The sequence below is a fragment of the Sander vitreus genome, chromosome 10, assembly GCF_031162955.1.
Source record: "Sander vitreus isolate 19-12246 chromosome 10, sanVit1, whole genome shotgun sequence".
Lineage (NCBI taxonomy): Eukaryota > Metazoa > Chordata > Actinopteri > Perciformes > Percidae > Sander > Sander vitreus.
Window position 1 is genome coordinate 23,459,736 of NC_135864.1, and position 27,122 is coordinate 23,486,857.

A 27,122-nucleotide genomic window follows, 5' to 3' on the forward strand; every position below is an offset into this window, starting at 1 on the left:
TATGACACAAGTGTTGTGTTTTCCTGGTTTTAAAGGCTGCATTACAGTAAAGTGATGTCATTTTCTGAACTCACCAGACTTTTTAGCTGTTCTATTATTTGCCTGTACCCACTTAGTCATTATATCCACATTACTGATGATTATCTATCTAAACTCTCATTGTGTTAATATTTTATGAAAGCACCAATTATCAACCCTACAATATGAACATTGATGTACTTGGTCAACAATACCAAGTACATCAATGGATATTTGATTTTCTCCATATCGCCCAGCCATAGTAGGACACACTGTACAACAAAATATATTTTAATAAAGCAATTTAACTTTCACTTATGAAGATATGTGTAAGTCTGACTTTGTGCAGATGGCCATGGAGAACAATGGGTATGTAATGGATTCCTGAAAACAGCAGTAGACATTACATTCCTTTGATTTATTCCATGCAGAACGCAGGGAATGCACCTCATAGTCATCTAGATGTGAAGGGTCAAACATGAATGTAAGTGTAATGATGCTGGAAATTATGCTGAGTCACAGCTGAGATCATTAAATGCTGGTTTACAGAGTGTGTCGTCTATACACGCAGTATTCCTCCACATAGTGAAGTAGAAGCTGTACACGAAAGAGCCGTTGATGTCATTATAAATTACTAGTTGTGTAATGTTTAAGGCCCTGGTCACGTTCCAGCTGTGCTCACCTAACAGAAGATGAACAGCTGCTATAGGTAACAAGTTTAAAGAATACAACTTACTGTATATTGTCTATGGTTAACACGAAGAGCCTATTTTTATCTCACTGTTAATCATCTAACAGGGTCATGTGTTTGGTGTGCTGCTGCACTCACTGATCATGAACTGTTGTGGAACATTTAACAGCTGCTTTCCTGTCATCCAACAGCATACCGACACTTTGTGTTGCCTAGAAGTAGGGCTGCACAATATATGGATATAAACGTTATCGCAATATTAACTGCCACAATACAAATATCGTGAAAGACACTCAGATTTTGTTTTTATTGAGTAGAAATAGCCATAGCCCAGCACACAGACAACCTTTTCATCCACAGTCCATCGGGAATGTTCAAACTTTACCAGACACTTTACAGATCACCTTTGTTTTGGCTGGTTAGTGAAGCAAATGTCCCAGCCTCTTGCATATTGTACCAGCATGACTGGTAGATTTTGAACCCTGCCCAGCAACCAGCTCCAGGTGTAATGCCAACCTTCTGCAAGGCACTGGCAGCAGTTTCCAACATGCTTGTCTTTATGGTGAGGAAACAGACCTGCAAACTCCACAGAAAGTCAAGGCCAGAACAGGGGTCCTCAGCAGTGCTAACCACTGAGCCACCATGTTAAGGTTACATTATTCAGTCTTTAGATGTGTTGCTGGGATATAAAGTGGAGAAAGGGTGGCGTTTGACCCATCACATGGGATCACTCATCATAAAGCAGCCAATGTAACACTACTCCATGAAAGAATTAGTCACATGCATTACAGCAGTTAACACATTCCTCCACTTACCATGTCAACATTACTTTAAAACCATGAGTTTGATAATTTTCTTAAATGTAATGCAGAAAAACTACTACAAATGTAGTTGACTTTGGTCTTTGTGATACATTAACCTCATCACTACACCCCATTCATCCTTTAAACCTGGCACTCACTCTCAAGACCTAGTGACAAATCAGACAATTCAAACATTTGTACATAATTCAATGCATTTATTTCAACAAATTCTATTTTCTGAATACAGTAATTTCCTGTAGATGTCAATGCCTTCAGGATATTACATGTACAAGTCTTGTTTGCCGCTTCAACCAGGTAGACCGATGTGCTGAAGCATGGCGTTACTGGTGACCATCAGCAGCTGACAGGATCCACTCAGACTGGCCTGGCAGCATTTCACCGACCAAACCTAGAAACAGAGCAGTGTAAGCAGGCAGCCCATACCCAGGCTCAGTGACATGGACTGTTACATAAGTGTTTCAGGTCTTTAGTCAGGTTCTGGTAAACTGTTTTTACTGAACCTGTGCCAAAAGTCCTGAGCTTTCTCTCCCAATACAATATTCCACAGCAGAGGAGAAGTCTCTGCCACGGCAGTACACGATTGGGTTTACACCATCTACACACAGTACCAGGCTGACTAGATGTCACATACCGGGGTCTGGCTCCGGTGCAGCAGTGTTGCTGTCCCCTGCAGGCCAGCTGCTCACACGCTGCTGTAGATAAGAGAAGTCAGTACAGGCAGAAGCACAAACACTGATGCTGCTGACAGTCGCTATGCTCAGGGTTTATGGTTCACCATGGGGTTTTGTCAGCATGATGTGTTACATTTTGAGTCATCACTGCATGAAACATGACTGCTTAAACAAAAAAAAAAAGCCACTTACCCTCAGGCAGCATGACTGTCAGTCCCACAGGGAGCAGCCTTTAGGGGCTCAGCCTGCAACAATCAGGGGAAAAAGGTTTGGTTGAGACAGGTGTACCAGTTAGCATTGGTGTCATTTCTGTTGAAACGATACAAGCCAACATGTCAGAAGTAATCACTAGTGCATAATGTCCATGTGGTGGTGCGAGCATGTGAATGTGCGGCCCGTCACTAGGCCGGCCCTGCTGGGGATCAGGACAGGCCACTCTCGTTGGGCCAGGCTCTGCAGCAGCTCAACAGCAGCACACTCTAAAACAGAGCCTGCAGAGCTGAGAGCCACTACAGAGACTCTCTCTACCAGCACTGTAACACTGAGCCAGACACGGCGCCTGGACAGCTGACTGAGTGCTGGCTGGAGGGCTCTGCTACAATAAGGACTGGGAGAAACGTGAGCCTCGTGCAGAGCCCTCTTTGTCATGTGAGGACAAAGTAGCTAGTTGTTTCTGCAACTGTACATTTACCTTTAGACCCAAAGGAAATCAGGGCTCTGTTGGAAGCTCTATCCCATAGCTGCAACTCTGACACACCACCTGTTCAACAGGAGAGCCGGAATCCCTGAAAGACAACATGAACGTCACATTGTTTCACATGGCAGGCGCACACACACACTTCATAGTAATGCACATTGTAAGGCTACTCAAGTCAGTTGGGCAGGCAGTGTACAGTGAGCCACAGTTGCTCACTATTGTCTGCATTTTAATAAGGGAATTACATGGGCAACAGCCCACGTGTTGCAACCTAGTACATACAATAATCCTATCCGATAGTAAGTTTAGTTAAATTTGAGCTCCAGTTTAGATATTGTTAAATATCTAATGAACCGTTTGAGAACAACACGAGTAACGGAAAGCATGTAAGAACATAGCAAATCACATTAACGTTACAGTTTAGTCTCAACAAATGCTACTCTGCCCCGTCACAAGTGTGCAACACGCAGTCAGGACACTCCGCAGGCGCGTAACGTCAGTTCAGATCAAAATGAAGGAGATTCGAAGTAAAGATTCCGAAGTAGGCCTACACCCCAGACCGATTTGGCGACGTGGCTGGTGTGAGCCCATCCCAGGAGTGTCGCAGATATTTGTAACGCCGGTAAGTTTATTAAACATTTTGGGCGACTTGTGTTAACATTTCTCGGCTGACGGTACCGTTAGCCCCACTTAGGACAGTCTCCAACAGAAACCGCGCTAACGTCTCACTGTGTGGAACGTTAACGTTACAGCACGTGACGTGCTGGGTCCACGTGTCGGCAGCTCGTTTTAGACTCTTCCTAGGTTTCTCCTACAGCACGGTTAACGGTGTTAACGTCAAGTAACAGCTGACTGTTCACTCGCCAATGACGCAAGACAACTTTATTAGTTTATACATAGTTAAAGGAAATGCTTACCTCAGCTGACGCCTCTGTCCAACATAGTTCCAGCAGACTGAGAGAGTGAGCGGAAGTCACGCATTCATTTATAAAGGGCACTATGCCGCTATGCATTATGGGAGGGGAAGCTCTCCCAAAGATCGTCCTACGAGCAAATGCACCACCAGCATACAGATGTACATACATACTTACATAGATAGATACATACATACATACATACATAGATAATAATAATAATAATAACAATAACTTGGATTTAATAGCGCCTTTCAAGGTACCCAAGGTCACTTAACAAATAGGGGGGAGGGGGGTTAGGGGTCACTAGTGAAAAGAAATGTTTTGAGGTGCTTTTTGAACATGGGCAGGGATGGGGCAGAGCGGACGTGAAGTGGTAGACTGTTCCAGAGTGTGGGGCACTGGCAGAGAAAGCCCTGTCCCCAAAAGTCCGCAACCTGGTGCGGGTGGGGTGCCCAGCACGTCCTTGACAGAGGACCGCAGGGAAAGTGACTGAGTGTAGGGGTGGAGGAGATCTGTGAGGTATTGTGGTGAGAGTCCATGGAGAGATTTGTAGGTGAGCAAGAGAATCTTGTAGGTGATGCGTGACTTGACTGGCAACCAGTGGAGCTGTTGGAGGATGGGAGTGATATGCTGCCAGGGCTTGGTGTGGGTTAGAACTTTGGCAGCAGAGTTCTGGACATACTGGAGTCTGTCTGAGAACAGAGCGCTGGCCACAACAGACTGGTAGAACATCTCCAACATTCTGCTGCACACGTTGAAGGATCTCATCTTCCTCAGGAAATACAGTCTGCTCATCCCCTTCTTGTAAACAGCAGTGATGTTGATTTTCCAGTTCAGCCTGTTGTCGGTGTTGACACCCAGGTATCTGTACTCCCTCAACCTTGTCCACATCTCCACCCAGAATGCAAAGGGGCTGCGGAGCCGTTCCCTTTCTCTTGAAGTCAATCACCATCGCTCTGGTCTTATCCACGTTCAGCAGCAGGTGATTCTTACCAGCCCACTCTACAAAGTTGTCCACCAGCGCTCTGTACTTTCCCTCCTGTCCATCCCTTATACACCCAACAACTGCAGTATCATCAGAAATCTTCTGTAAGTGACATGACTCTGAGTTGTACTAGAAGTCTGTGGTGGATAAGGTGAACAGAAGAGGAGACAGCACAGTCCCCTGTGGAGCCCCTGTACCACTCACCACCACATCAGACAGAACACGGTCCAGACGGACAAACTGTGGTCTGTCTGTCAGGTAGTCAGTGATCCAGGAGACTGTGGGCGCACCGACACCCATCAGCTGCAGCTTCTCACCTAGTAGCAGTGGCTGGATGGTGTTGAATGCACTGGAGAAATCCAAAAATGTGATTCTCTCCAGGTGCAAATGAGCTCACTGCAGAAGACAGATGACAGAGTCGTCCACTCCCAGACGAGGCCAGTAGGCAAACTGTAGAGGGTCCAGAGAAGATCTCACCTGCAGCCTCAGGTAGGCCCAGACCAGCCTCTCCAGCACCTTCATCACATGGGATGTTCATAATAAGGAAATTCACAGGATGCAGGGAACCATTTTCTTTAAAAAGACATGTATATTCATTCTATGTTATTGAAAATATATATATATATATATATACAGTAGCCTATACTGATCACCAGTAATATTAATCAGCAATATGCATTTATTCTATGTTATTATCAGAATTTACATACTTATCAATATGTTTTGTAACTGCTGACGTTATTAAAGTGTGGCCTCCCCTTGTCTTTTACAGAGAGGAGAGAGGAGACAGCATGCAATGTGAAATCTCTCATTTACAAAGCCCACATGGGCATCAGTTCACAGTGCAGCCTGACCTAGAGAGCTAGAGGACCAATCCACCATCACCAGTTCTTTTCAACAGACCACTGGAAACAAGTTGCACAGACACACTGCTGCACTGATCACAGGTAATTATTCCTTTCTACAAAGTCTCACAAGAAAAGCGTCCAAAAGTCACTCTTCTCAGCTTTATTTCATCTTATTATATCTGTACATATCTTAGGGCTGAGAGTGAAGCTAATGTTGGTGAGGTATGAGTAATGTAGTCAGAAGGTCATCACAGTTGGAATGGTTGAGGTGTAGTTTGCAGAGTGAACACTCCTAAAAAAGAAAAAAAACAACAACGTAGAAATGAATGGGTCTCAATGGGTCTTTTTCTTGTGAAAATGGAATTAGTTTTACTGACTTTATGCACACTTTTGATTATTTATCTTCAAAAATCATCAGCTGAAATTACAGCCCCCTGTCGGGGACAAGGTCCAGCAGAAATGGAATATGATATCAAATTTAGAGTTCAACTAATGTCTTGAAAATGTCAAAATTATTTCAAAGTAGTTGTATTGATTTTTGGTTTTTCATTCATTTATTTATTTCTAGAACAAAAAAACTATATCATTGAAGTCAGACCAAAGAAACTTCAGGATATCTTGAGTCACACCTGGGATGATGCCAGGACAAACACTTTTTTTTGTAACCGCCCTTTACAGTGACACACTGATTATGATCTGGCGATAGGATCAGACCAGGGAGAAAGCCAGTGGGAGTAAATTGTGGGGCTGGGGTGGATCACTTCCTAAATCCGTACTTATGGCGTACTTGCTCGGACTACACACATCTCTCTGTCTTCATTTTGATCTCAACACACCTGTAAAGTAAAGTTTTGTGACTGCACGTTTCACGGTTATCGGGCAAGGGGCGCAAAAGGGGGGGAGGGGGGTGTTCTTGCATGTCATTTAGGGAAAATCTGACCGAAAAACCTACAGTTTACACACAATTGGCAATTTGCAGAGATCATCTCACCTTCTCTTTTAACGTATATCTTATGCAGTACCTGCTGGAAGTACATCAAAATTAGACTGTGTTACGGTATCATATGTCTAGTGTGTTTTTTTCCCACTACATGGTGGGCTTCACCATGGTAAGAGACATCATAAGAGCCCCTAATATACTCCTTTTCAGCGTCCTATTTGTACTTTTGGGGTCTCCTAGAATAGGTTTACATGCTTTGATGTTCAAAAAACATATTATGTTTCTCACACTCTGTCTGAGCTCTTGGCCCGCCTTCCTGAAAAGCCCAGTCTGCTCTGATTGGTCAGCTGGCCCACTCTGTTGTGATTGGTCAACCAAATTCAATGACATCACTAATAAGAGAAATTTCAAACAGGAATGTTGGCGAGGCGTTTCAGACAGCTGACAAAAAGTGCTGTCTGTGGGAGGGAAAGCTCCATTTGAGTGAAATGTGTTTTTTGTACTTTATTAATCTATTACATACACAAAAAACTATATAACACACTAAAAGGGGCTTTTTAATACACTACTCACGGCGCCCTCCTAACAAACGTCTGTCAGGTAAGAAATGACAACTTAAAAGCTATTGGTCGCATTGCACCACGTGAGTGTCGCAGGAATTACGTTCTATCATCAATGCTAGTGCTGTTAGCTAGTGCTGTTAGCACGAAAAGACAGCGATTCCGGTGAACAACAGTGTAGTTTAATGTGGAAGTAAGATGTTTAATGTATGCACTTTTCCTCATCCAAATACTGGCACCCTAAAATGGCACTCAGTCATCACAACTCCAGAGAGAAGAAGCCCTGCTCTCTAACAACATCACACTACTGGAACTCCCTCCTTTGCTCACAATGGAAAAGAGTCATAATTCGTACAGCAACCAGAGGGCTCTGTTTCTTGAACATAAACATGTCATTTTGGAGGTTTCACTATTGTTCTCAGGAGGACAGTCTTGTTCTGATACACAGTCAGCAAATAGTAAGTGTGATGTGTTAAAGCAGGGTTGCCAGGTCTGAATGCCAATACCCGCCCAACGCCCAATAAATCTTCCCCAACAACAGAACTCAAAATGCTCCCCAGCTAAAACATATTAAACTAACCCTTACACTTTAAAGTCCAACAGCATTACTATAATTGCCAAATGTATTGTTATATCTACAAAGTAAAAACAATAATTGTTTAGTGCAACAGCATTAAAAACTGTTTTCCCTAAAGTTATTTCATCTAGGTCCTAAATTTGCCATGCGTAATTAGATACAGTATATTACAAATAAATAAACATGTAGACCACTGATGCACAAACTAACCTGTTTTGTTGTAAACTGTGTACTAGTCCGTTTGCTGCCTTCGCTAGAGATGCTGCGGGGCATGTTGTGTGTGTGTGGGTCTGGTCTACCCAACCAGTGGACAATTTTTTTAGCCCAATTCCATGGGAAAACCGCAGACTTGGCAACCCCTGTGTTAAAGCTGCACTGTTCAATATTTCTATATTAACAATAGAAACAAATCACCACGTATAATAAGTGTAATAAGGTGTCGCTTGAAGTGACAAACCCTAACCCCTAACCCACAGAGAACTAGCATCAACTCTGCAGTTCCCCTGAGCCTTCATGAACCTCTCTCCAGCAGCAGCAGCTGTTTTCAGTGAAAGAGCTCTGATCTCTACCTGCTGAGCTCCAAACAGCAGACAGACAGTCAGAGAGCAGCTGGTGAACACAGCGGAGCATTCAGCAGCTACAGAGAACAGATATTTCCCTCAGGAGTTGGTGGAGACTAGAAACTGCTAAAAGAGAGAGAACATTGGACTGACCTTCATCAGGTGGACCCAAAGACGACTCCAAATGAATTCTAATGATGCTGCATGTCAGCTGGAGGCACTGTTTGCTAACACACACGTTGCCATAACTTTATAAAGTGATAAGTCAGTGTTTAGTTTACAGCAGCTTCAACAGAAAGTTTCATCTGTGTCCTACCCGAATGAGACAGTTCCACTACCTACAAATGCCACCTAATAGGATGCTTCCGTTAATTTGGGACTTTTTCTATAAATGAGAAGTCATTATGATCTCCAGAGGGTTGTTTGTGTCACCTGAAAGCTCTCCATGTGAGAACAGAGAAATAGAACATCAATAATAGAGACAGGGATCTAACCTGTTCACATTGAGAGTGATGATACTCTTGACAGGTACGCTCTTAGGACCAGGAGCAGGACGGAAGATTGGCTCTTGATTGGATGGTTTGGAGCGGCGAATGACGTACGGATCAGCAGAATGTAAGGGATAAGGGTCAAACGTCCCCGCTTTCATTCCTCCAACCTAACACAAGATACAGTCACACAAACACAGATAGATTGTTCACATGTAAAGTTAACTATAAAACAGACAGCTCCAACACATTCTCACTCCCATCTCGTCACATACGGACGCCTGGTCAGGAGCTCTTGGCGTCAAATAGTAACACACTTCCATTGTGAGTTTTCAACGGGCAGGGTAGTAGGATAGACTTCAACATGTGGTTATTGTTGTAAATTCACTCACAGGTTTAGGAAAACATGTTTTGGGTTACAATAAGTACGCTTGTTACATAACTTCAGTTACATAAGTAAGTTAAAATAAGTCAAGGTTGACTTTTGGTTTCACATAAACTGCGATCTCTTGGGTCAAAGTCCTGTTTGTTTGACCCATCAGTCCACCCCGACCTCCCTACGTGGACTTTGCACGTTATGCTTTGCTAAAGGGGGACCCAGTGCCTTACAAAGTGGTGCCAAGGGGTCCTGACCAAGCGGCCGTATGTGACAAGTTGGGAGTTAGAATGGGTTGGACATATCACAGATCAAATGTCACTAGATTATTAGCAATTGAGCTTTGACTCAGGTATCTCCCTTTAACAATGATGTGGTGGAGCAGACAGATGGATAACCTTTTTGCTGGGGGACGGGGGCTTGAAGGGGACTGCAGAGAGCTTCTGTGCAGCTGGGAGGGGCTTGTATGCTGGTGGGAGTGGCTTGTCACTGCGGTATGGATTGCCTTGGAAATAATCTCCGGGGTGAAGGTTGAGTTTGAAGGGACCATCTCTTAACTTTGAGCGATGGATTGCTGCCTCCCTCTGTATCATACACACACACACACGCACATTTAAAATTCTGAACGTTATAAGGTGTGTCAAAATGTGGTAGTTTTTTATAGTACGTTTTTACAGTATAAGTTTAAAGGCCTTGACACACCGGATTTAAAGAGGTCACTATTTCGCAAATAGATTAATTTATTCTTATGGAATCGCTACTATTAGACAATCACCTTGAGAAAGCAAAGTAAAGGGAAGAAGAAGGGTGATTTACACAAACATGCCAACGAAAATGTCTGGAGAGACGAGATTCAGGAACTTCTGTCGGTAAGGCCCGACGCTGAAATCTTCAGACAGATTCAAGGAACGGCGAGAGACTCGGTTGTCTATGACCAAATTAGGAAGCTGCACCATGACCGCGGTATAATCTGCTGAGTCATGTCCTACCTCCTGCACGCTCTACCCAGGCGCCACCCCTCGCCTAAACCAAATGGAGGATAGCCAGGAAGTGAAAACGCTCTGACACGAACAACCTCCTGTTGGGGCTCCATGTGAGGAAGGGAAACTCCGGACTATGTCAGGACCTGGTTCCTAGGACATAGTCCGGAGTTCATATGTGAAAACGGCTTATGTCACCAAGCTTTTGGGCCCACCTACTTTGCGTGGCTGAGTGAGTACTACTGTTTAACTAATGAACACGAAACACACAGAATCCAGGTTAATTAAAGTAGTATTATACTTTGGGTCTTATTTTGTGGTCTGGGCCTTCGTTTCTGTCAGTAGTATTAACATTGCACTCACAGCAAGTTTATTTTAGAGACCTGGGACACAGCAACATCTATAAAAGGTCATAAACAGGCTAGACGTTTGCTACCTGACCTAAACAGCTCACAACAAAGTGTTGGATTTTGGGTTGAGATTTTTTTAAAGAAAAATAACATTTCATCCTCTCGCTGACTGTGCCACTCATCTATGCTGATCCATGTGACTCATATGTTGCAACAATGCCCAGGGGGAACATCAAGCGAATCAGAGTATAGCCAATGTCATCCATTAGCCTTGTGAGCTAACGGTCAGTAATGCACGAAAAATTATTTACTATATGACTTTTTTTGGTAGACTTGCTAGCTTGTCAACTAGTACTGTAAGAAGGTAACCAGTGAAGGAACACAAAACACAAATGTCCTTAACGCTATCTACAGCAACAGGAACCTCAACCTGCCACATCATTCTTTTGCCTCTGTTTCCCTAGCTCACCTGTTGGCTTATTTACAGCCACATCTGATCATCAGATCGTGCACAGCTAATGGGGATCCTATAATAAACTAAACTAAAATGCTCATGTTTTTTGCCCCATCTGACTTCTTTGTAGAGATTATTGTCGGGTTTCCACATCTCAGCAATGTCAGTACCTTGATGATTACAGTGTTACTATAACAAACAGAAATGATGGCCCAAACTAAATAAGAATATACGGCCCAAGGTGTAATACCATAATTCAGAATTTACCTCCAGTACTTGTTTGGCTCGGCTGTAGGGGTCTGAGGCATACAGCTCAACTTTGGACAGTGTCACATTGGGATAGCTGCAGGAGATAACATGGTAACATGGTGGTACTTCAGCTGCACAACATATTGTGTTATTATTATGAGTTAGCCATATCATTCTTGTTACAGAGCATGCTTTAATGATATGAAAAACAACTCCAATTCATATATTTAACTAAAAATTGCAACTATGAGAGTATCAGGTCCATGTCCAGTGGTCTCAGTGCAATCTAAGTCTTTCCTCTGCTGCACAACACTCCTGATTCTTACTGGGACACTGTGAAAACTACACATTACATTTCAAAACAGCTTCATCTTTTCAGAAAAACTCTGAGCCTCGATTTACGAGTTCACTGGTTATTACGGTAGGGAGTCAGATCATTCATCACATGCAATATCTTCAGATATTTGATTTACACCCCCTAGTATTGAAGTTGTTAGCGGGAATAAATAAGATACATTATGCTGTGGTTGTGAGCTACTTCAGAAAGAGTTCTTGCCATAAACCTGTAACCACTGCCTTTCTTGGGAGGTGAGGTGACAATGTTGCGTCCAGGAGAGCGATGGGCTTTTCGGGCCACTGACAGTGGACTCATGGCTTCAACTGGTCCTGACAGAGTCCCATAGTAACTCCCTGAACCACAGCTGGAAGCAGAGAGAAACCACATGACAGTGAGAAAGAGTCCTAGATACAACCAATGAGTACTCAGGACAGGAAAGGACACATTTACATTTTATTTCCAGTCTTTGTCTGTCATTCTGTGTATGTTAGTGTGTGTGTCTCTGTGGCGTGTGTATGTTAGTGTGTGTGTCTCTGTGGTGTGTGTGTGTGTGTGTGTGTGTGTGTTCTCTCACGGTTTCTTGATCCCGTTACAGGGCAGGAAGGCCTTGCCCAGGTTCTTCTTGGTCAGCTGGATGCGGTTCTGTCGGGCCAGTCTCAGCGGGTCACTCAGTGCTTCACGTTCAAATATCCGTTTAAAGGACTTGTCGAAGAAGCCGTTCTGCAGAGCACATCGTTGTTTAGCGACACCCGCCTGCATCTGACGGCTACGATACGCTGACTCATTAAACGGACCTGGATTCGGAAAAAAGAGATCACATATTTATGTATATCCTGCAATATTTTTAATAATGATATCAATAGACTGATGCAGCTGTGTCACCAAAAGTATGAATGTAACTTTGCTAATGTTTTCTGACTAATGTTTGTGTCCTCATCAAAAGGTCATTTCACACATATCACCAGATTGCATTTAAAAAATGAAGCAGCAGCATGTCTTTCCAGTTGCTCTGGACAATTAACAGACTCATGGTGGAGAGTTTGGAACCATGTTCTACCAAAGAATATGCTTCTTGGATTGCTAGACACTAGGGAAGCACCGATTCATTGGCATTCATTTGGCAAATATGATGTCATTCACAAATGGCAGTGGCTGATATTTGTTAATTGTGCGCCGGCTAAATGTTTTGTTGGTTATTTGCTGCAGCTGCTGAGTGGGAGGAGAACGTCAACAGGTCAAAGTGAAAGAAAATGCAGAGGATTACACTGTGTCTGAGAAAAGATCAGCGACAAAAACATTCTGTATGAAAAACACAAGAGGTGAAAGCGGCATATTTATGTTTCTGATGACTTTTACATTTAATAACATTTAATTTCTGTTCCACAAAAGGAACGTCTTAATGTAAGGTACGTTCTGACACATTTGAAGCAGTTCTTTTTCAAAAAAAGAATCTTCATTTGAAAGAATATTAAAGGCTGTTTCATTCATTTGTATGATGAAATAAATGGCCATCTAAAGATAAGAAGTAATAGAACGCTGAATGAAGATATCTTTGTTTCCCAGCACAAAAAGGGTGAATACGACAAGAAAAGAAAAAAAACGAAAAAAAAAAAACTTGCATGTGCAATCTTTTTGTGAATTGAATCTTTAGTTTTATTGTGAAGTAATCAGGCAGATAAGCATATCCTCCTGGATGCTTACGGATGGTGGGTGGAGTGTACTTGTCTCCTACAGAGATGTAGCTCATCTCTTTAAAGATACCCAGACGCTCCATGTCACTCTTCCCATCACCGGATGGCATCTTCATACACTGGAAACACACACACACACACACACACACACACACACACACACACACACACACACACACACACACACACACACACACCTATAATACTCATGTAACACTTGAGACAGTCCTGGCCATTAAAAAGTCAAACACATTGTAAACACACACTTGACACACAGATAGAGGTATAAACATACCTGTGGTTGACGTGTAATGACAAATTGGAGTCTATCTATCTATCTATCTATCTATCTATCTATCTATCTATCTATCTGACTACACTTCAGCGTCTGTGTATACAGGTTGGTTACCTTGGAGAAGGGGGAAGTAAATAAACTGTGTCAAGCTAGAAAGATTCTACCTGGAAGTAGGACAATGTAGGCTTCAAAATAAAAGCACAACATTTTCGTGATGAATTAAAAATAATGTAAAAATACATTGACGATGAAATTACACTATTGGACTCTACACACAAGCCAATTAAGACACATTTTCAGTGTGTGTAGATATTTGTTCCTTGCAGATTATGTAATGTGGACCATAGATATAGAGAGAAAAAGAAAACTGTACCTCTATGTCCTAAAACCATGACCTCAACCAATCACAGTCACATCATATCCACTCCCTGAAATTTCAGCCAGGGACTTCATCAGTCTGCAGCTCTCTTCTGTCCTCAGCAGGTACTGATACATTAGTTAAACAGTTGTGTACATGGATGATCAAGCAGAACCCTCTACAGCCTTTGAATGTACACATTCAGTCTCTGTTGTCTTTTTGCATTCGCACATACAATACAACAGAGACTGATCTGAGAGAGTTTTAATTCATCACTCCACTTTGTTGATCTGGTTGGACCTGTTGGGGCTACTTATCAGTACAGACAGATGGTGACATCCCATAATTCCCAGCACAGCTCCACTAACTTCCATCTTATATTAATTACTTCAGTCAATATGTATGTACATACAGTATAAATACCCTTCAATGTTTTCTAATGCTGAATTATTGGCAAAAACCTTGACACAGTTACTACAATATTTAAGACCATACAACAAAATAATAACATGTCATTTTTAGCCATTATTGTCTGTCCTGCTAGCGTCTTTGATAAACCAAATCTAGCGCTAGGAACAACAACATGTCCTCGCCTGTCGGACTGACTGCTATTTTGGGTGGTGTCATTTTCTTTAGCCTGTGGCCTAAAAGGTAAATTAGCTCTCCAAGCTTATGTTAGTCAAAGTGTTGACATATGAAAGCATCAAACATGCATTCCAGATGAAGGAGATGAGAGTAGATCCAGTTGTTCCTCGTCTCCGTTTGCTCAGAGACGTTACATTGTATGCAGGAGGTTTCTGCCCAAAAGTTATTGGAAGCAAACATTGTGATTAGGTCTAATATTATTATTTATGAAGTTAGTTTGACAGGAACCACATAATAAACATCAATTTCAATACTTGAAATATGATGCATTATACAGAGACATAGATCAAATCTCATGTTCATCCCCAGTCCCTGGGCATGTGGACAATAAGATTAACAGCATATACATTATGAACACTGTTCACTAAAGTCTATGTATCCAGGGAAGGGTTAAACTCAAGGGCAACACGGACTTGGTTAAAGGTGCTCCAAAGACGTGTTTGTAGCACCAGAGGGCGCCAAATCTTCCTCCATGACGAGCAGCACTCCTCAGCTCCATTAGTAAGTACGTAAGTAAAGTTTATTTCTATATTACATTTAAAAACAGCTCACGCTGACCAAAGTGCTGTACATAGCGCATTAGCCACAGGGTAATACAATTTAAATAAAATACACTTACAAATCACTGGTTTAGGCTAAAACGACATCAAAAGAGAAACACTTAATTACAAACATAGTAGAGTAAGACAATTAAAATGCCGGGAAGGCCAATGTAAAAGGGTGAGTTTTGAGCCTGGCTTTGAATATCACAATTGAAGGGGCATTTCTGATGTCAGGTGGCAGTCGGTTCCACAGCTGAGGGCCAGCAACAGAAAAGGCTCCAAGATAGAGTGAGTTACAATAGTCTACGCGGGAGGTTATGAAGGCATGGATGACTTTTTCCAGATCATTGTATGACAGAACAGACTTGAGTTTGGAAATTATTCTTAATTGGTAAAATCTTGTAAATCTTTACAACAGATGATATTTGTTTCTCCAGGTTAAGATGGGAGTCTAAAATAACACCCAAGTTACGTGCATGGGATTTAACATGGGGCAAGGGGACCAAGGTCGGCAGGGATGGAAATTTTGGATTTTGAAGGGCCAAAGACAATAACTTCAGTTTTGTTATCATTTAACTGAAGAACATTCTTAGCCATCCAGATTTTAATTTCTTTCAAACAGTCGAAAAGAGGCTGCATGGAGTTGCTGGATTTAAGTGGGATGTACAGTTGGGAGTCATCTGCATAGAAATGGAATGAGATATTCAATTTTCTGATGATGTTACCTAGGGGGAGTGTGTAAAGGCAGAAGAATACTGGACCCAGAATGGATCCCTGAGGGACACCATAAGACACAAGGCAGTGGATGAAGAATACTGGCCTATGGATAATGAAAAAGATCTTTGGATCTGAGATAGGAGTGAAACCAATTTAAAGCTGTACCCTTGATGCCAACCCACTGTTCAATATGCTCTAGTAGTGTACCATGGTCTCCAGTGTCAAATGCAGCACTAAGATCCAACAGGACCAGAATGGCATTATCACCTGAGTCAAGGGTAAGTAACAGGTAATTTGTCACCTTTAACAGGGCTGTCTCAGTGCTGTGGCGGGCTTTAACCCAGATTGAAATGGCTCTAGGAATTCAATTCAGTTCAAATAAGTTTATTTGTCCCCTGGGGGCAATTTAAAAGCACAAGGAGTAGTTCTGACAAGTAAATAAATATTATAAAATAAACACAGTGCCATATAACATAATAACTAAAGTGCAATAAGAGAAACTGTTAAAAGAAAAAAATAAAGAAAGAGAGAGTAAAGGGGACGGAGGGAGAGAGAAGGGAGGCAGCAGTCTTTCACTGTTCATGAGTGTGACACCAGAGGTTGGGGGGGAGGGGGTGGTTAGTGGAGCTGTGCTGGTAATTATGGGATGTCACCATCTATCTGAACAGATGCGTGGCCCCGAAGGTCCAACCAGATCAACAAAGTAGAGTGTTGAATAAAAAACTCTCTCTCAGGTCAGTCTCTGTTGTCTTAATGAATGTATTTATTCAAGTTGTGACAGAACTCTACAACAGTGTCTGCAGAGGGTTCAGAGTGATCAAGGGGTGACACAACTGTTTAAGTACAGTACTTGGGTAAATTAACCAGTTACTTTCCACAGGTGGGCCACTCTGCCCAGTGAATCTTGAGTTATATTGTCTCTATTGCCACAAGGTGGCAGGCCAGCCTTAGCAATGAGGGGAGATGACAATACAATGCACTACTATAATGATCTGTCAGTAGTTAATGAGGAGCACTGAGGAACATAGAGAAGGAGAGAGGGAAAAGAAACAAGGAAAGTGAGGTATGACGGAGAAGAGATGATAACAGGGAGGGAGGAGTTGTTGAGAAAGAGATATGAAGAGAAAGAAAGAGAGAGTGACAGACAGGAGGAGGAGACACAGGGATGTAGAAACAGAGACACATGGACATGGACATAGACGATACAGAGACAGAAGTGGCATTAAGGAAAAGAGAGAGAGAGAGGTAGAGAGACATTGTGACAAAGAGGATGACTCTGAGTAGTATGTGTACACTTATAAATTACTTCTAAACATTCTAAGGCTCTCATTGATATTATAGAATTTGTTTGTGTTATTTAATGCATTTGTCACAAGTATAACTGTATGTTTGTGTATGAACAGAAAATGAATGATTGATGATGATGTAAGTTATAGGATAAGTCAAGTTAACAGTTATTTAAATTCTAATTCAGGTTTTTACGTAATATTTCACAGACCAGGCCAGAGGCTTGTGGGTGAAAGGCAACCAAGCATGAAAGCATTATTGTACAATTGGCTTTCATTGCCAGACTGATATGTTGCTGTAATGAAACATTAAATCTTTTTGTAAATTTTGGTTTCAGTTTAGCTTACTTCGTTTTTAACCCTTGTGTGGTGTTCATATTTTGGTTACACAGCCAATGTTCCCAGGTATGGTGGACCCACCACATTATTAGACTTTTAAATCAATACAGCCATAACAATTTATATAAACATACTTAATAGATGTTTACTTTCGCTCACTTTACCAATGATATATACATCATTTATGGTTCATATTTGCCATTTACCCCTGTGAGATCACATTTATGATCATATGATCATTTTTGTTTTTTTGTGAGAAAATCAGGAAATATTGATGCTTATTTCTTAGAACTTAATGAGAACAGGTGAAAGTGCTTGAAATGTAACAATTTTGTAACTTTGTGTGGGAATAGCAGGTGCAGAAAGACAACATAGTTTCATAGCTGACCTGCAGCCGACGCGAACACCATACGGTTAAGGGTTAATCGCACCTTGTAGGGAGACTTTGGAGCATCAGCCCTGACATCATACATGGGGGGGATGGGCCTGACTGGTAATTAGGCACTGACGTGACGCCTGGAGGAGCACGGGAGCAATGGTGGCGATGTTGAGTTGTACCAATAGAACGTACGTTCAGCTCCCACTTGAGATCCTGGGAGATGATGGAGCCCAGGAAGCAAAAGGACTCCACAGTGTTGCCTGTGGAGTTGTCCAGGGTGATGTGGGTGGGTGGGGCTGCGTCCTTCCTGAAGTCCACAACCATCTCCACTGTCTTCAGGGCGCTTAGCTCCAAGTTGTTCTGACTGCACCAGGTCACCAGATGGTCAATCTCCCGCCTATAGGCACTTTGGCTTGCAGTTGGTGATCTGTCTTAGGCCACTCTAGACAGAGGCAGAGTCATTAGCTGAGAACTGTTGTTGGAGTTTCTCAAAGAACAGTCTTTTAGCATCTCTCACTGCCTTGCTCAACCTGTAATTTGACTCTTTAAACCAGTCCCTGACCCCGCTCCTCAACGCCTCTACCAACCTTAGCTGTGAACCAGGGCTTGTCATTGTTGTACCTCACCGTGGTACATTATGGTATACAGCTGTCCTCAAAGAAACTGATGTATTATGTCACAGCATAATCTTTGTTTCATCACCATTTCATTTTACTATTTGTACATGTTCCTAACAGCTTCTTTAGGTTATCCTAGACATAGTCCTTTTACGGTGTCTTTTCTGGAGATGTTGTCAAATCCATTTCTGAATGAATTAAAAAGAGTGAAAAAATACTGAAAATGATTGTGACAAAAATTGTGACTTCTGCATTCTGCATGTGAAGCTCCCACTGCTCAGTATTGCGTCATTGCCTGGGGCTGCTTCACTGATTTCAGAGCTGGTTATTTCTTCCATTGGCAATCCCAACCAGCTTGTACTGAGAGGGATGCCACTCCGTCAGGACTTGGCTACTTGGTCAAAGAATATGAAACAACATTATGCAAACTCAAAATGACAGTAAAATATATATTTAAAGTGAATTTAAAATGAACAAAAAGCCATGTGTCAAAACATCCTACTTTAGAAAGTCCAGCACATATCTGTGTTAAGTGTTAAGTATAAAGAGTCACTTAGAGTTAAATCAGCCCAGCCTTCTAATTTCCCTCCTGTCTTCCTTCCCTCTTCCTCTCAGGCTTCATTGACTTGCAGAACAATGCAGAACAATCAGTGAAGAATTCAGTGAGAAGTGATTGCATTTTTGGAACCAATCTGTTGGGTTTTAAATAGAAGTCTATATTACAAAGTCCAAACAGTCTCACTCACAGTCTAAATTTGATCAGGGCACACCCTAAATCACAATACTCATAAACAGAAAATAATAAGTTGAAAACAACTGAATGATAATCAGGAGTGTTAATGGGAACTGCTCACAGCTTGCAAATTTGCTTCAGACAAGTCTTAACAATGGTATTTTAACTGCAAATGCTTAACACTACGCCACCTTTTTAATTAGTATATTGCATTATTCATTGAACTCTAAAACAAACCAAAAAACACCTAAACTAAAGGAAGAGAAGAGCAAGGGAGACGATGTCGTCCACTGCAACGCTGGTGATTTAACATTTTAAATATGTGTGTTTGTGTGTGGGTGTGTGTGTGTGTGTGTGTGTGTGTGTGTGTGTGTGTGTGTGTGAGAGTGTGTGTGTGTGTGTGTGTGTGTGTGTGTGTGTCATCATGGCAAAAGGTGCTCTTGGAGACTCGGCGGGAACCACCACAGAGGTTTTGAGCACTTTGCAAGTGTTTGTTTTTGTAATTTGTCCAATACTTTGGTTTATGACCTGCAAACTGATGGCATTCCCATCAGCCTCAGCTGCTACTGTAATGAACTAATTGTAGCATGCTAACACACTACAAACTAAGATGGTGAATATGATACCTGCTAAACATCAGCATGTTAACACTTTCCTTGTGTTGGCATGCTAATGCTAGCATTCAAGTCAAAGCATTGCTGTGCGTACATACATAATGCCGCTAGCATGGCTGCAGACTCGTAGTCCCCCGACTTTATGAAAATGCCCTTGTCTTTAAAAGAGCACTACACTAACTCAGCATTGCACTTCTATAACCTTGTCAGACTCAAAAAAGGACTGCAATCGATGCCGAAGAACCAAAACTATCATCTTTTTTATTCCACACATTTCTTGTCAAAACCTGGCGCCTACATTACTCACAATGCAACTCATCAACTGACAGTTCAGCTGGAGATTGAGTTGTGTTATACTTTTTGTGGCAAGCCACAAGCCTCACGCCAACATATATTTGGTGGACATAATAAAGAAAGATCACAAGGACAGGACTGGAGAGAGGATGGGTGATTCAAACTCAGGACCAGAATGCCTCAGTCACTCTGTTTTCATTTGACCACCTTCTTCCATTTACCCATTAATTTATCCATCCTCCATCGTTGCTATTAAGCAGTGGGTAGTGATGAGAAGAGGTAGCAGCTTCTTTCTTCCCTGACTCCACACCATCTTTTTACTTCCCAATAAATCACTGAGATTTCTTCAGTCTCTCCACACGCTGTAGTAAAATTGAGGCAAACACTTCCTTTTTTTACGATTCATACTGTATGTTAGAGGTGATGCGCTTCATGTTCAGATGTTCCACAGCAACATTGGACAAGATTAGATTTACAGCATAATGAAGGTAATAAAATATCAGACATGCTCCTCCAGCAATTTAAATATGAGTGAAGTAATTTTTGGACAGTAGAGAGTTACAGATGCAATTACATTACTGGTTACTGGCGTAACACAATAACTTCATAAGATATTTTGTCCTGGTTAACCTACATATGGCTGTTATTAAAAGCGTTGATGATAGCAGCCTGTAGGTCTTGCAATGTAAACCTCGTTTTGTAACCCTCTATTGTTTTTTGGTGAAAGGTATAGTTCAACATTTTGGAAGATGTTTGCTCTCTTTCTGAGAGTGAGATGCCTGCACATTAGGTTCACATGTGCAATGTGGTAGCAGTGACATTATACTAGTAGTAAGAATAATATAGATATAGATATATGCATTGTATTTACAGAATATATAGTAAGAAAAACAGAATAAATATGGATATACTGAATGAACCATATAGACAGATATCTACAGTAGGTACAGCTATGTGCAGTGTGGTAACATACACATAACACACAAGCACATCATTTTCCACACATTATCTGGTATTTATCAAACAGGAACTTTTGGTGAAAATGTGTGCATACAAGATAATAATGATAATGTAGCAGATTAGGTTTGTTATTGGGCCGGAATCAATGTTTTATCGGCGCCTTTCAGCACTATATCTAAATGGGTGCCTGCTACGTGTTGGTGGCGTGGTCCACAGTTGGCTGGTTTGGACGCTGTGTCTCTTCTCTCACTGTGCACCACGGTGGGTGGCCATTTCCAAATCTCAGGCCTCTACTCCCTGCTGTTTGGTCACTACAGCGCTACATCTCTATGCTACATCATTAGGCCTAATTCACAAACATTGCATACGCACAAATCTGTGCCTAAACCGCTCAAATGAATGGTTTACCCACCTACATCAATTAATTAATATTTTCTTACCTGAATTTGTTCATACTCTGCGGACTGCCCTGCAAACTTGCCCTGCTCTCTAAATCTAAACACACATTTTCATTTAAAGCCCCCATGAGGAATTCTAGGCAATGACAACACCACTGTCGGTGCAGCCACATTAGCCTTCCTTAATTTGCACCACTCCCACCCCTCCTCCAAGCAGTTACTTGTAGCCAGGGAATACACGGAGGATTAAAAAAACATGATGGACTCTTCAGAGTAATTATTACTCTTCAATTAATTATCTTAATTCATCTTCACTTGAGTTTCTGTGCGGGAAAGTCGCCAGACGACACAATCTTCTGAACATAACCATACTGAGAAATACAGAGATAGTTTTGTGGAGCTGATAGTCTTAATTATTGTATCAACTCATTTTGGCAATATCTTTAATGTAACAGACGTTAGTTACGGACTAAAGCTTTAACATACAGTAGCATGTTAAAACTGCATTCATTAAAAAAAGGTTTGAATGGCTAACAATATTTCAAACGGTTAATTTACTAATGCATTGGCCAAATGCAATAACTATCAAATTGATGTGTCAACTTTAAAAGGAAAATAAGCTGATTTTAAACCATCTCTGTGTCACGGAAGGGTCTGCCTAAAAGGGAGTTTTTCCTCACCACTGTCACACTAAACGTTTGCTCTTGGGAGAATTGTTGGAATTGTTGGGTGTTTGTAAATTATAGAGTGTGGTCTAGATCTACTCTATATGTAAAGTGTCTTGAGATAACTCTTGTTATGATTTGATACTATGAATAAAATGAATTGTCACTGCAGTACGGGCAGTACATACAGGCACCCGGTCCCACCCCATCGCAGAGTTGGACGGGTTGCGAGTGGGCCGAACTGTTCATCTGCATGTACTGCCCACACTGCACTGACACAGTATAATTAATGCATCTAAACTATAAACCCAATCATCTGACCATGATATGAAACTCAGTGGGATTAGAGTTAGAGTTAGGGCATTAAAGTGTTGATTAGCTTAAGTGAGGCTAAAGTGTGAGCTGTGAGATTCACCACGATGGTAGTGAGATGTTGACCTCATGCAGATGGTGTTGTTGTCACCTCCTCCTTTTTGTAACCATCTGACCTTCACCCTTCTCTCTCTCTCTCTCTCTCTCTCTCTCTCTCTCTCTCTCTCTCTCTCTTTCTTTCCCTCCCACAGGACAGTATGATGTCATGTCTCAGTGCCTTCCCCCATCCCATGGGACCATAACCAATCAGCCAAAGTGCTGTCCCCCCACTGAACCTCTTAACTCTTGAACTCTCCCTCAAGCTCCTGACCTATCACCTCGCCATTATCTGCCCAGCGACACCTACCACTGACACCCTCAGTGTGTGTGTGTGTGTGTGTGTGTGTGTGTGTGTGTGTGTGTAGCTACAGAATCTCTGTTACTGTGTTGGAGTATCAATCTGTGTTTGAGAATGTGAGCCATTGTACGTGTGTGTCAGTGAGTTACGATCTTTTAGTCATAGGTTGTAGGTCGCATGCATAGAAGCAATAACCATTTACACACACGCACACGCACACGCCCACACACACACACACACACACACACACACACACACACACACACACACACACACACACTAAAATAATATACTTGTCAGGTGTGTTAAAGGATATAACTTGTACAGATAGACAATGCCATGCTATAAATGAAATTATATAATTATATTATAAAAGATGAAACTGCATTGCATAAACAAGAAGAAAGACACACAATTGAGAGTAACAGGAAGCTAGTGAGAGGGGTTGAGTAAAGGAAGACTTCAAAAACAGAGGATATGGTAAATAGTAACAGCTTTATACTTGAATGTTAGTTCACGCTATGGTGGGTGACCATAATTATCCTGTTTACTTTCATTTCAGAAATTTGATAGTATATGTACTAATATACACTAAAATGCTGTCAACCCTGTTGCCGGACCAGAATGTGTACTGGCAATTCTGCAAAAGCAAAATTATGTTTGACGTTTAATACAAGGACTTTCAACGTTTTACAGTTCTTGCTTTCTATGATGTCTGTGAATTGCAACTACAGTATAGTTAAGGTTAAAGAAAACTAAAGCCAGTGTGGTTGTGGCAACAGAAATACTTTCGTTATACTGAGTGTTTCATCCGTGGTGTGTATATATATATACAAAATGTGACGTGAGGGAGGCAGCAAAAGGTAAGGCGGGTCACCAAAGTTTGTATGGTTTCTCCGTTGGTAACTGTAGTGTTCTTAACACCAAACACATTACACTGTTCGGAGGGCTAACATTGTCCACACTGTATTTTGGTTTAGCGATGAGAGAACGAGAGGCTGTTAACTGCACCTAAATGCATTTATTTCGTCTCATTTATAAACCCGGCTTTTTGGGGACAAGGATGACTTTTGGCGGTGGGGGGACGGCTTATCTTAGTAAAGCCCTCTGAGTCTGGTCAGCACACGCTTTAAGTCCTGTTCCATCAGGACCAGCAGCCTTCCTTGTGTTCACCGACCTGAGCACACATCTCACTTCATGCTGGGTCTGTGCATGTCCACACAGACCCATCTACCATCCATGTACCACAAGTAACGGTGATACCCATGGTGTTGGTCTAAATAGTCCATATCGACAACTTTCCACTTCCAGGATTGGTCAGGTGCTGCCTGAAATTCCGCCGGATGTCCCTCTTTTCGGCTGGATGTCCGTCACCTTCCTCTCTCTTTGTGTTGGCGTTCTAAACTCCGCTGGATTTATGAGGACAACTTTTGAACGTACATATGTTCAACCAAAACAAGTTCCTTCGTGAGGCTATTTTGCAGAGGCACCGTGGCCCAAGACGATTGTGATTGGTTTTTAGACATGCCAATAAACCAGAGCACATTTATCTCCCATCCCAGATTGCTGTGTGGACTAGCCAGACCCTCCTCCTCAGCGCTGTGGAGGAGGGTCTGGCAATGCAAGACTACCCTCTAAATGACATCTGTCATGAACTGGCCTTAAAGCCAGTGAAAAAAACAGGGAATCACACATGAATACCATTTTATTGTAAACTGGAGGTAAAACAACTAGTTATATTAATCAGGTCAATAATCAGGGTAGTGTGTCATGGGTGCAAGCAAAACACAAAACTCTAACCATACCAGCTGGTGGAGGTCTGGGAGGAAGAGAGAAAGAGAAGTCAGAGATGAAGCCACTTAAATAGGCTGAGGCCCAGTTTTACTCAAGTGTAGTCTCCTGATGTCTGTCCTCCTCTGCCCAGAGGGGAAGGAACATCACACATCCATCCTCTTAAGTTGCTTAAGTTCTCATCCACCTGTTCGTTACATTGAATGCTACTCTGTCAACAGGCTGGGCCAGCGGTTTACCACTGTCGTCTACATGAAGCCTGAGCCTTGAACACAGTCTTTGTATTTCTCCTGTAGCTCAGCTGTGTGATCTGTTGTCTCTTTTGGTTTGATGGGGTTCACCTGATCAATAGGCCCAATGAAGTCCCTACTTAACAGCAGTCTTTCTCCCTAGCACACAGATCTGTGCTTCTGCAATCACTTACATTTTTCCAGTGACAGGTTCTGATCCCTCAGTTCTCTTGAAAGGGACTGTGAAAATGCCTTTCGCTGCAAAAACTTTTTCCTCTGTGGGTTTTAGTTAAATGTCACTTTTGAGCTTCAGCTGTCTAAATGTGGATCGGTTTCCAATGTAACAGGAAGCACCTTTTGTCTTTCAACATTTTGACTGGCTGGTCATTACAGTTACTATTCCGTCATCAGTACCATCAGAGGCTATATATGATGCATTCACAATGTATGTGTCCTTCATGGCCACACCTGTAAAATGTCGCCTGGTGAATGTTAACTTATCAATAATTTGGTCACATATGAAATCGCTAAACTGACATGTAGCTGCTTCTTTAATCTGCTCAAAAAAACAGTTCTAATTGTCTGAACATACTGTATGTCTCATAAAAGATGTTTTTCTAAGGTGTGAAATATGCATCCAACTTGTTTAATTTGAGTTCACAGTCTGCGCCTGCATAGTGCATTAGCAAAGCTCCTTTCTGTGGACGTCACAATCTCCTGATGCAGTTCAATAGTCTGAAACTATTCACTCACTTAGCGTACAACAACATTAGCGGAGTCGGACGACACATCAACTGCAGACAATCTAAGCGCCATTGTCATTCTCAGTAAATTCCGCTGTGATTTTTCCTTTTTCCCTCTGGTGAGATTAAACTTCATGCCGTAAATTAGTCGGTTGCTTGGGCAAAATACTTTTTCCCATTTTATATCTTCAATTGCCCAATGTAGTGTTCTTAACTTTAACACAAAAGCTACACCATTTGGAGAGGTAACATTCTGCTTTATTCCGTCTATAACTTAGAAAAGCAACAACATAACCTCTTAACCCTTAACATCCCGGGGGTGACGTACATTACAGGAACCATGAATAGCTGGGACACATATAATGCAATCCAGTCTTTAGATGTCCTGTATACAACAGACATTTGGCCGGAGGATAGTGCGAGAGGAGAGCTCATGAAGTCTCCAAAATGGAAAGGGTTCATCCTTTGGGGAGATAAATCTGCTCAGGAAATTTCACAAAAATCTGACCATTAGATTTTTTGCAAGTTTTGGCGCTGGAGGAGAGGTCAGTGTGATGACCTGAGACATAAGGAGTGATCCTCTGGGGAACCTAAATACTTAGGTACAGAGAATGCTGTAGAAATCGGGATTATATTTATTTATTTTATTTAAGACAACTTGACATTGAAACCTAGGCACATTCTTTCTCAAAACTAAGCAGAAAATGTAGTCCATGCATTTGTTACTTCGATGCTGGACTATTGCCATTCCTTATTATCAGGTTGCTTAAATAAAGAAGGCTCTACAATTGGTTCAGAATGCTGCCGCATGTGTTCTGACAAGAACTAGGAAAACAGATCATATTTCTCGCGTGTTAGCTTCTCTGCATTGGCTTCCTGTAAAGTAGTCATAGTTGAGCAGTTGTAAAGACTAGAAAAGTGCTATATGCAGTAAATGCAATCCATTTGCATTGGAATGTAATCTATTTACCTACAAAGCTCTCAATGGTCAGGCACCATCATATCTTAAAGTACTCATAGTACCCTACTGCCCCACTACAACACTACGCTCCAAAATACCGTGAGCCCTCATGGTAATCTGGACATCGTGTCTACTGACTATTTTTTCAAGATTTCTGCCAAATGATTTCCCCAAAACATGTCTATCAAACTTTAGTGACCATGTAAGACCTGCCCCCAGAGACAGATAAGGCATTCAGGCTTGTCTTTCCACACATTGATATCTTATGGGACTTTTTTTTGACACTATCAATTGAATTGAATACTGTCTGACATGTATTGCATTATGGGCTGTATGCCTATGTGATGGCTTTAGTAGAGTCCTGGCGCAGAAGACAACGGCGATGTTCCAATATTCTTAATAAACCTCCTTCACATTCCAAAAAATATGCAAAACTGACATTCGCTGACTACAAGAGTGTGTTTGAAAGAGTTAAGAAGACAACTAAGCTACAGGCCTATATGGATATTAATTTTGATCCCATTTTTGAGTTATAGGGGTTGTAACCTGTTGGTGTTATCTTTCTATTCACAGTCGATTTTGCATAGTGCATAGAAGCATTTCATGACTGGGACTGTCAGGACAATCCATTTA

At 41.8% G+C, this 27,122-nt stretch overlaps 1 protein-coding gene, 1 long non-coding RNA gene and 1 other non-coding gene across 3 annotated transcripts; all 3 read right to left on the reverse strand.

Moving 5' to 3' along the window:
- Nucleotides 1-992: 992 nt before the first annotated feature.
- On the reverse strand, nt 993-3,900 carry LOC144524621 (uncharacterized). The gene is made up of 5 exons (XR_013502622.1): nt 3,819-3,900; nt 2,896-2,989; nt 2,397-2,449; nt 2,165-2,225; nt 993-1,921 (listed from the first exon to the last, which is right to left on the reverse strand). It is a non-coding gene; the product is annotated as an uncharacterized LOC144524621 (long non-coding RNA).
- LOC144525033 (small nucleolar RNA SNORA74) lies at nt 2,590-2,787 on the reverse strand. Its single transcript, XR_013502656.1, has one exon. It is a non-coding gene; the product is annotated as a small nucleolar RNA SNORA74 (small nucleolar RNA).
- Nucleotides 3,901-5,888: 1,988 nt separating the features above from the next.
- On the reverse strand, nt 5,889-13,323 carry cfap96 (cilia and flagella associated protein 96). Its single transcript, XM_078261513.1, has 7 exons — nt 13,224-13,323; nt 12,097-12,316; nt 11,749-11,886; nt 11,204-11,279; nt 9,551-9,736; nt 8,783-8,946; nt 5,889-5,943 (listed from the first exon to the last, which is right to left on the reverse strand). Exons 1-7 carry the CDS (start codon nt 13,321-13,323, stop codon nt 5,889-5,891), a joined length of 939 nt encoding a protein of 312 aa, XP_078117639.1.
- Nucleotides 13,324-27,122: the final 13,799 nt, after the last annotated feature.

Coding starts and splice junctions, on each gene's coding strand:
- cfap96 (XM_078261513.1), bottom strand. CDS start 13,323: ATGCCATCCGGTGATGGGAAGAGTGACATGGAGCGTCTGGGTATCTTT. Junction 12,317..13,223: donor GTACACTCCACCCACCATCC/GTAAGCATCCAG, acceptor TTCCGAATCCAG/GTCCGTTTAATGAGTCAGCG. Junction 11,280..11,748: donor AAGAAAGGCAGTGGTTACAG/GTTTATGGCAAG, acceptor TATCTCCTGCAG/CTATCCCAATGTGACACTGT.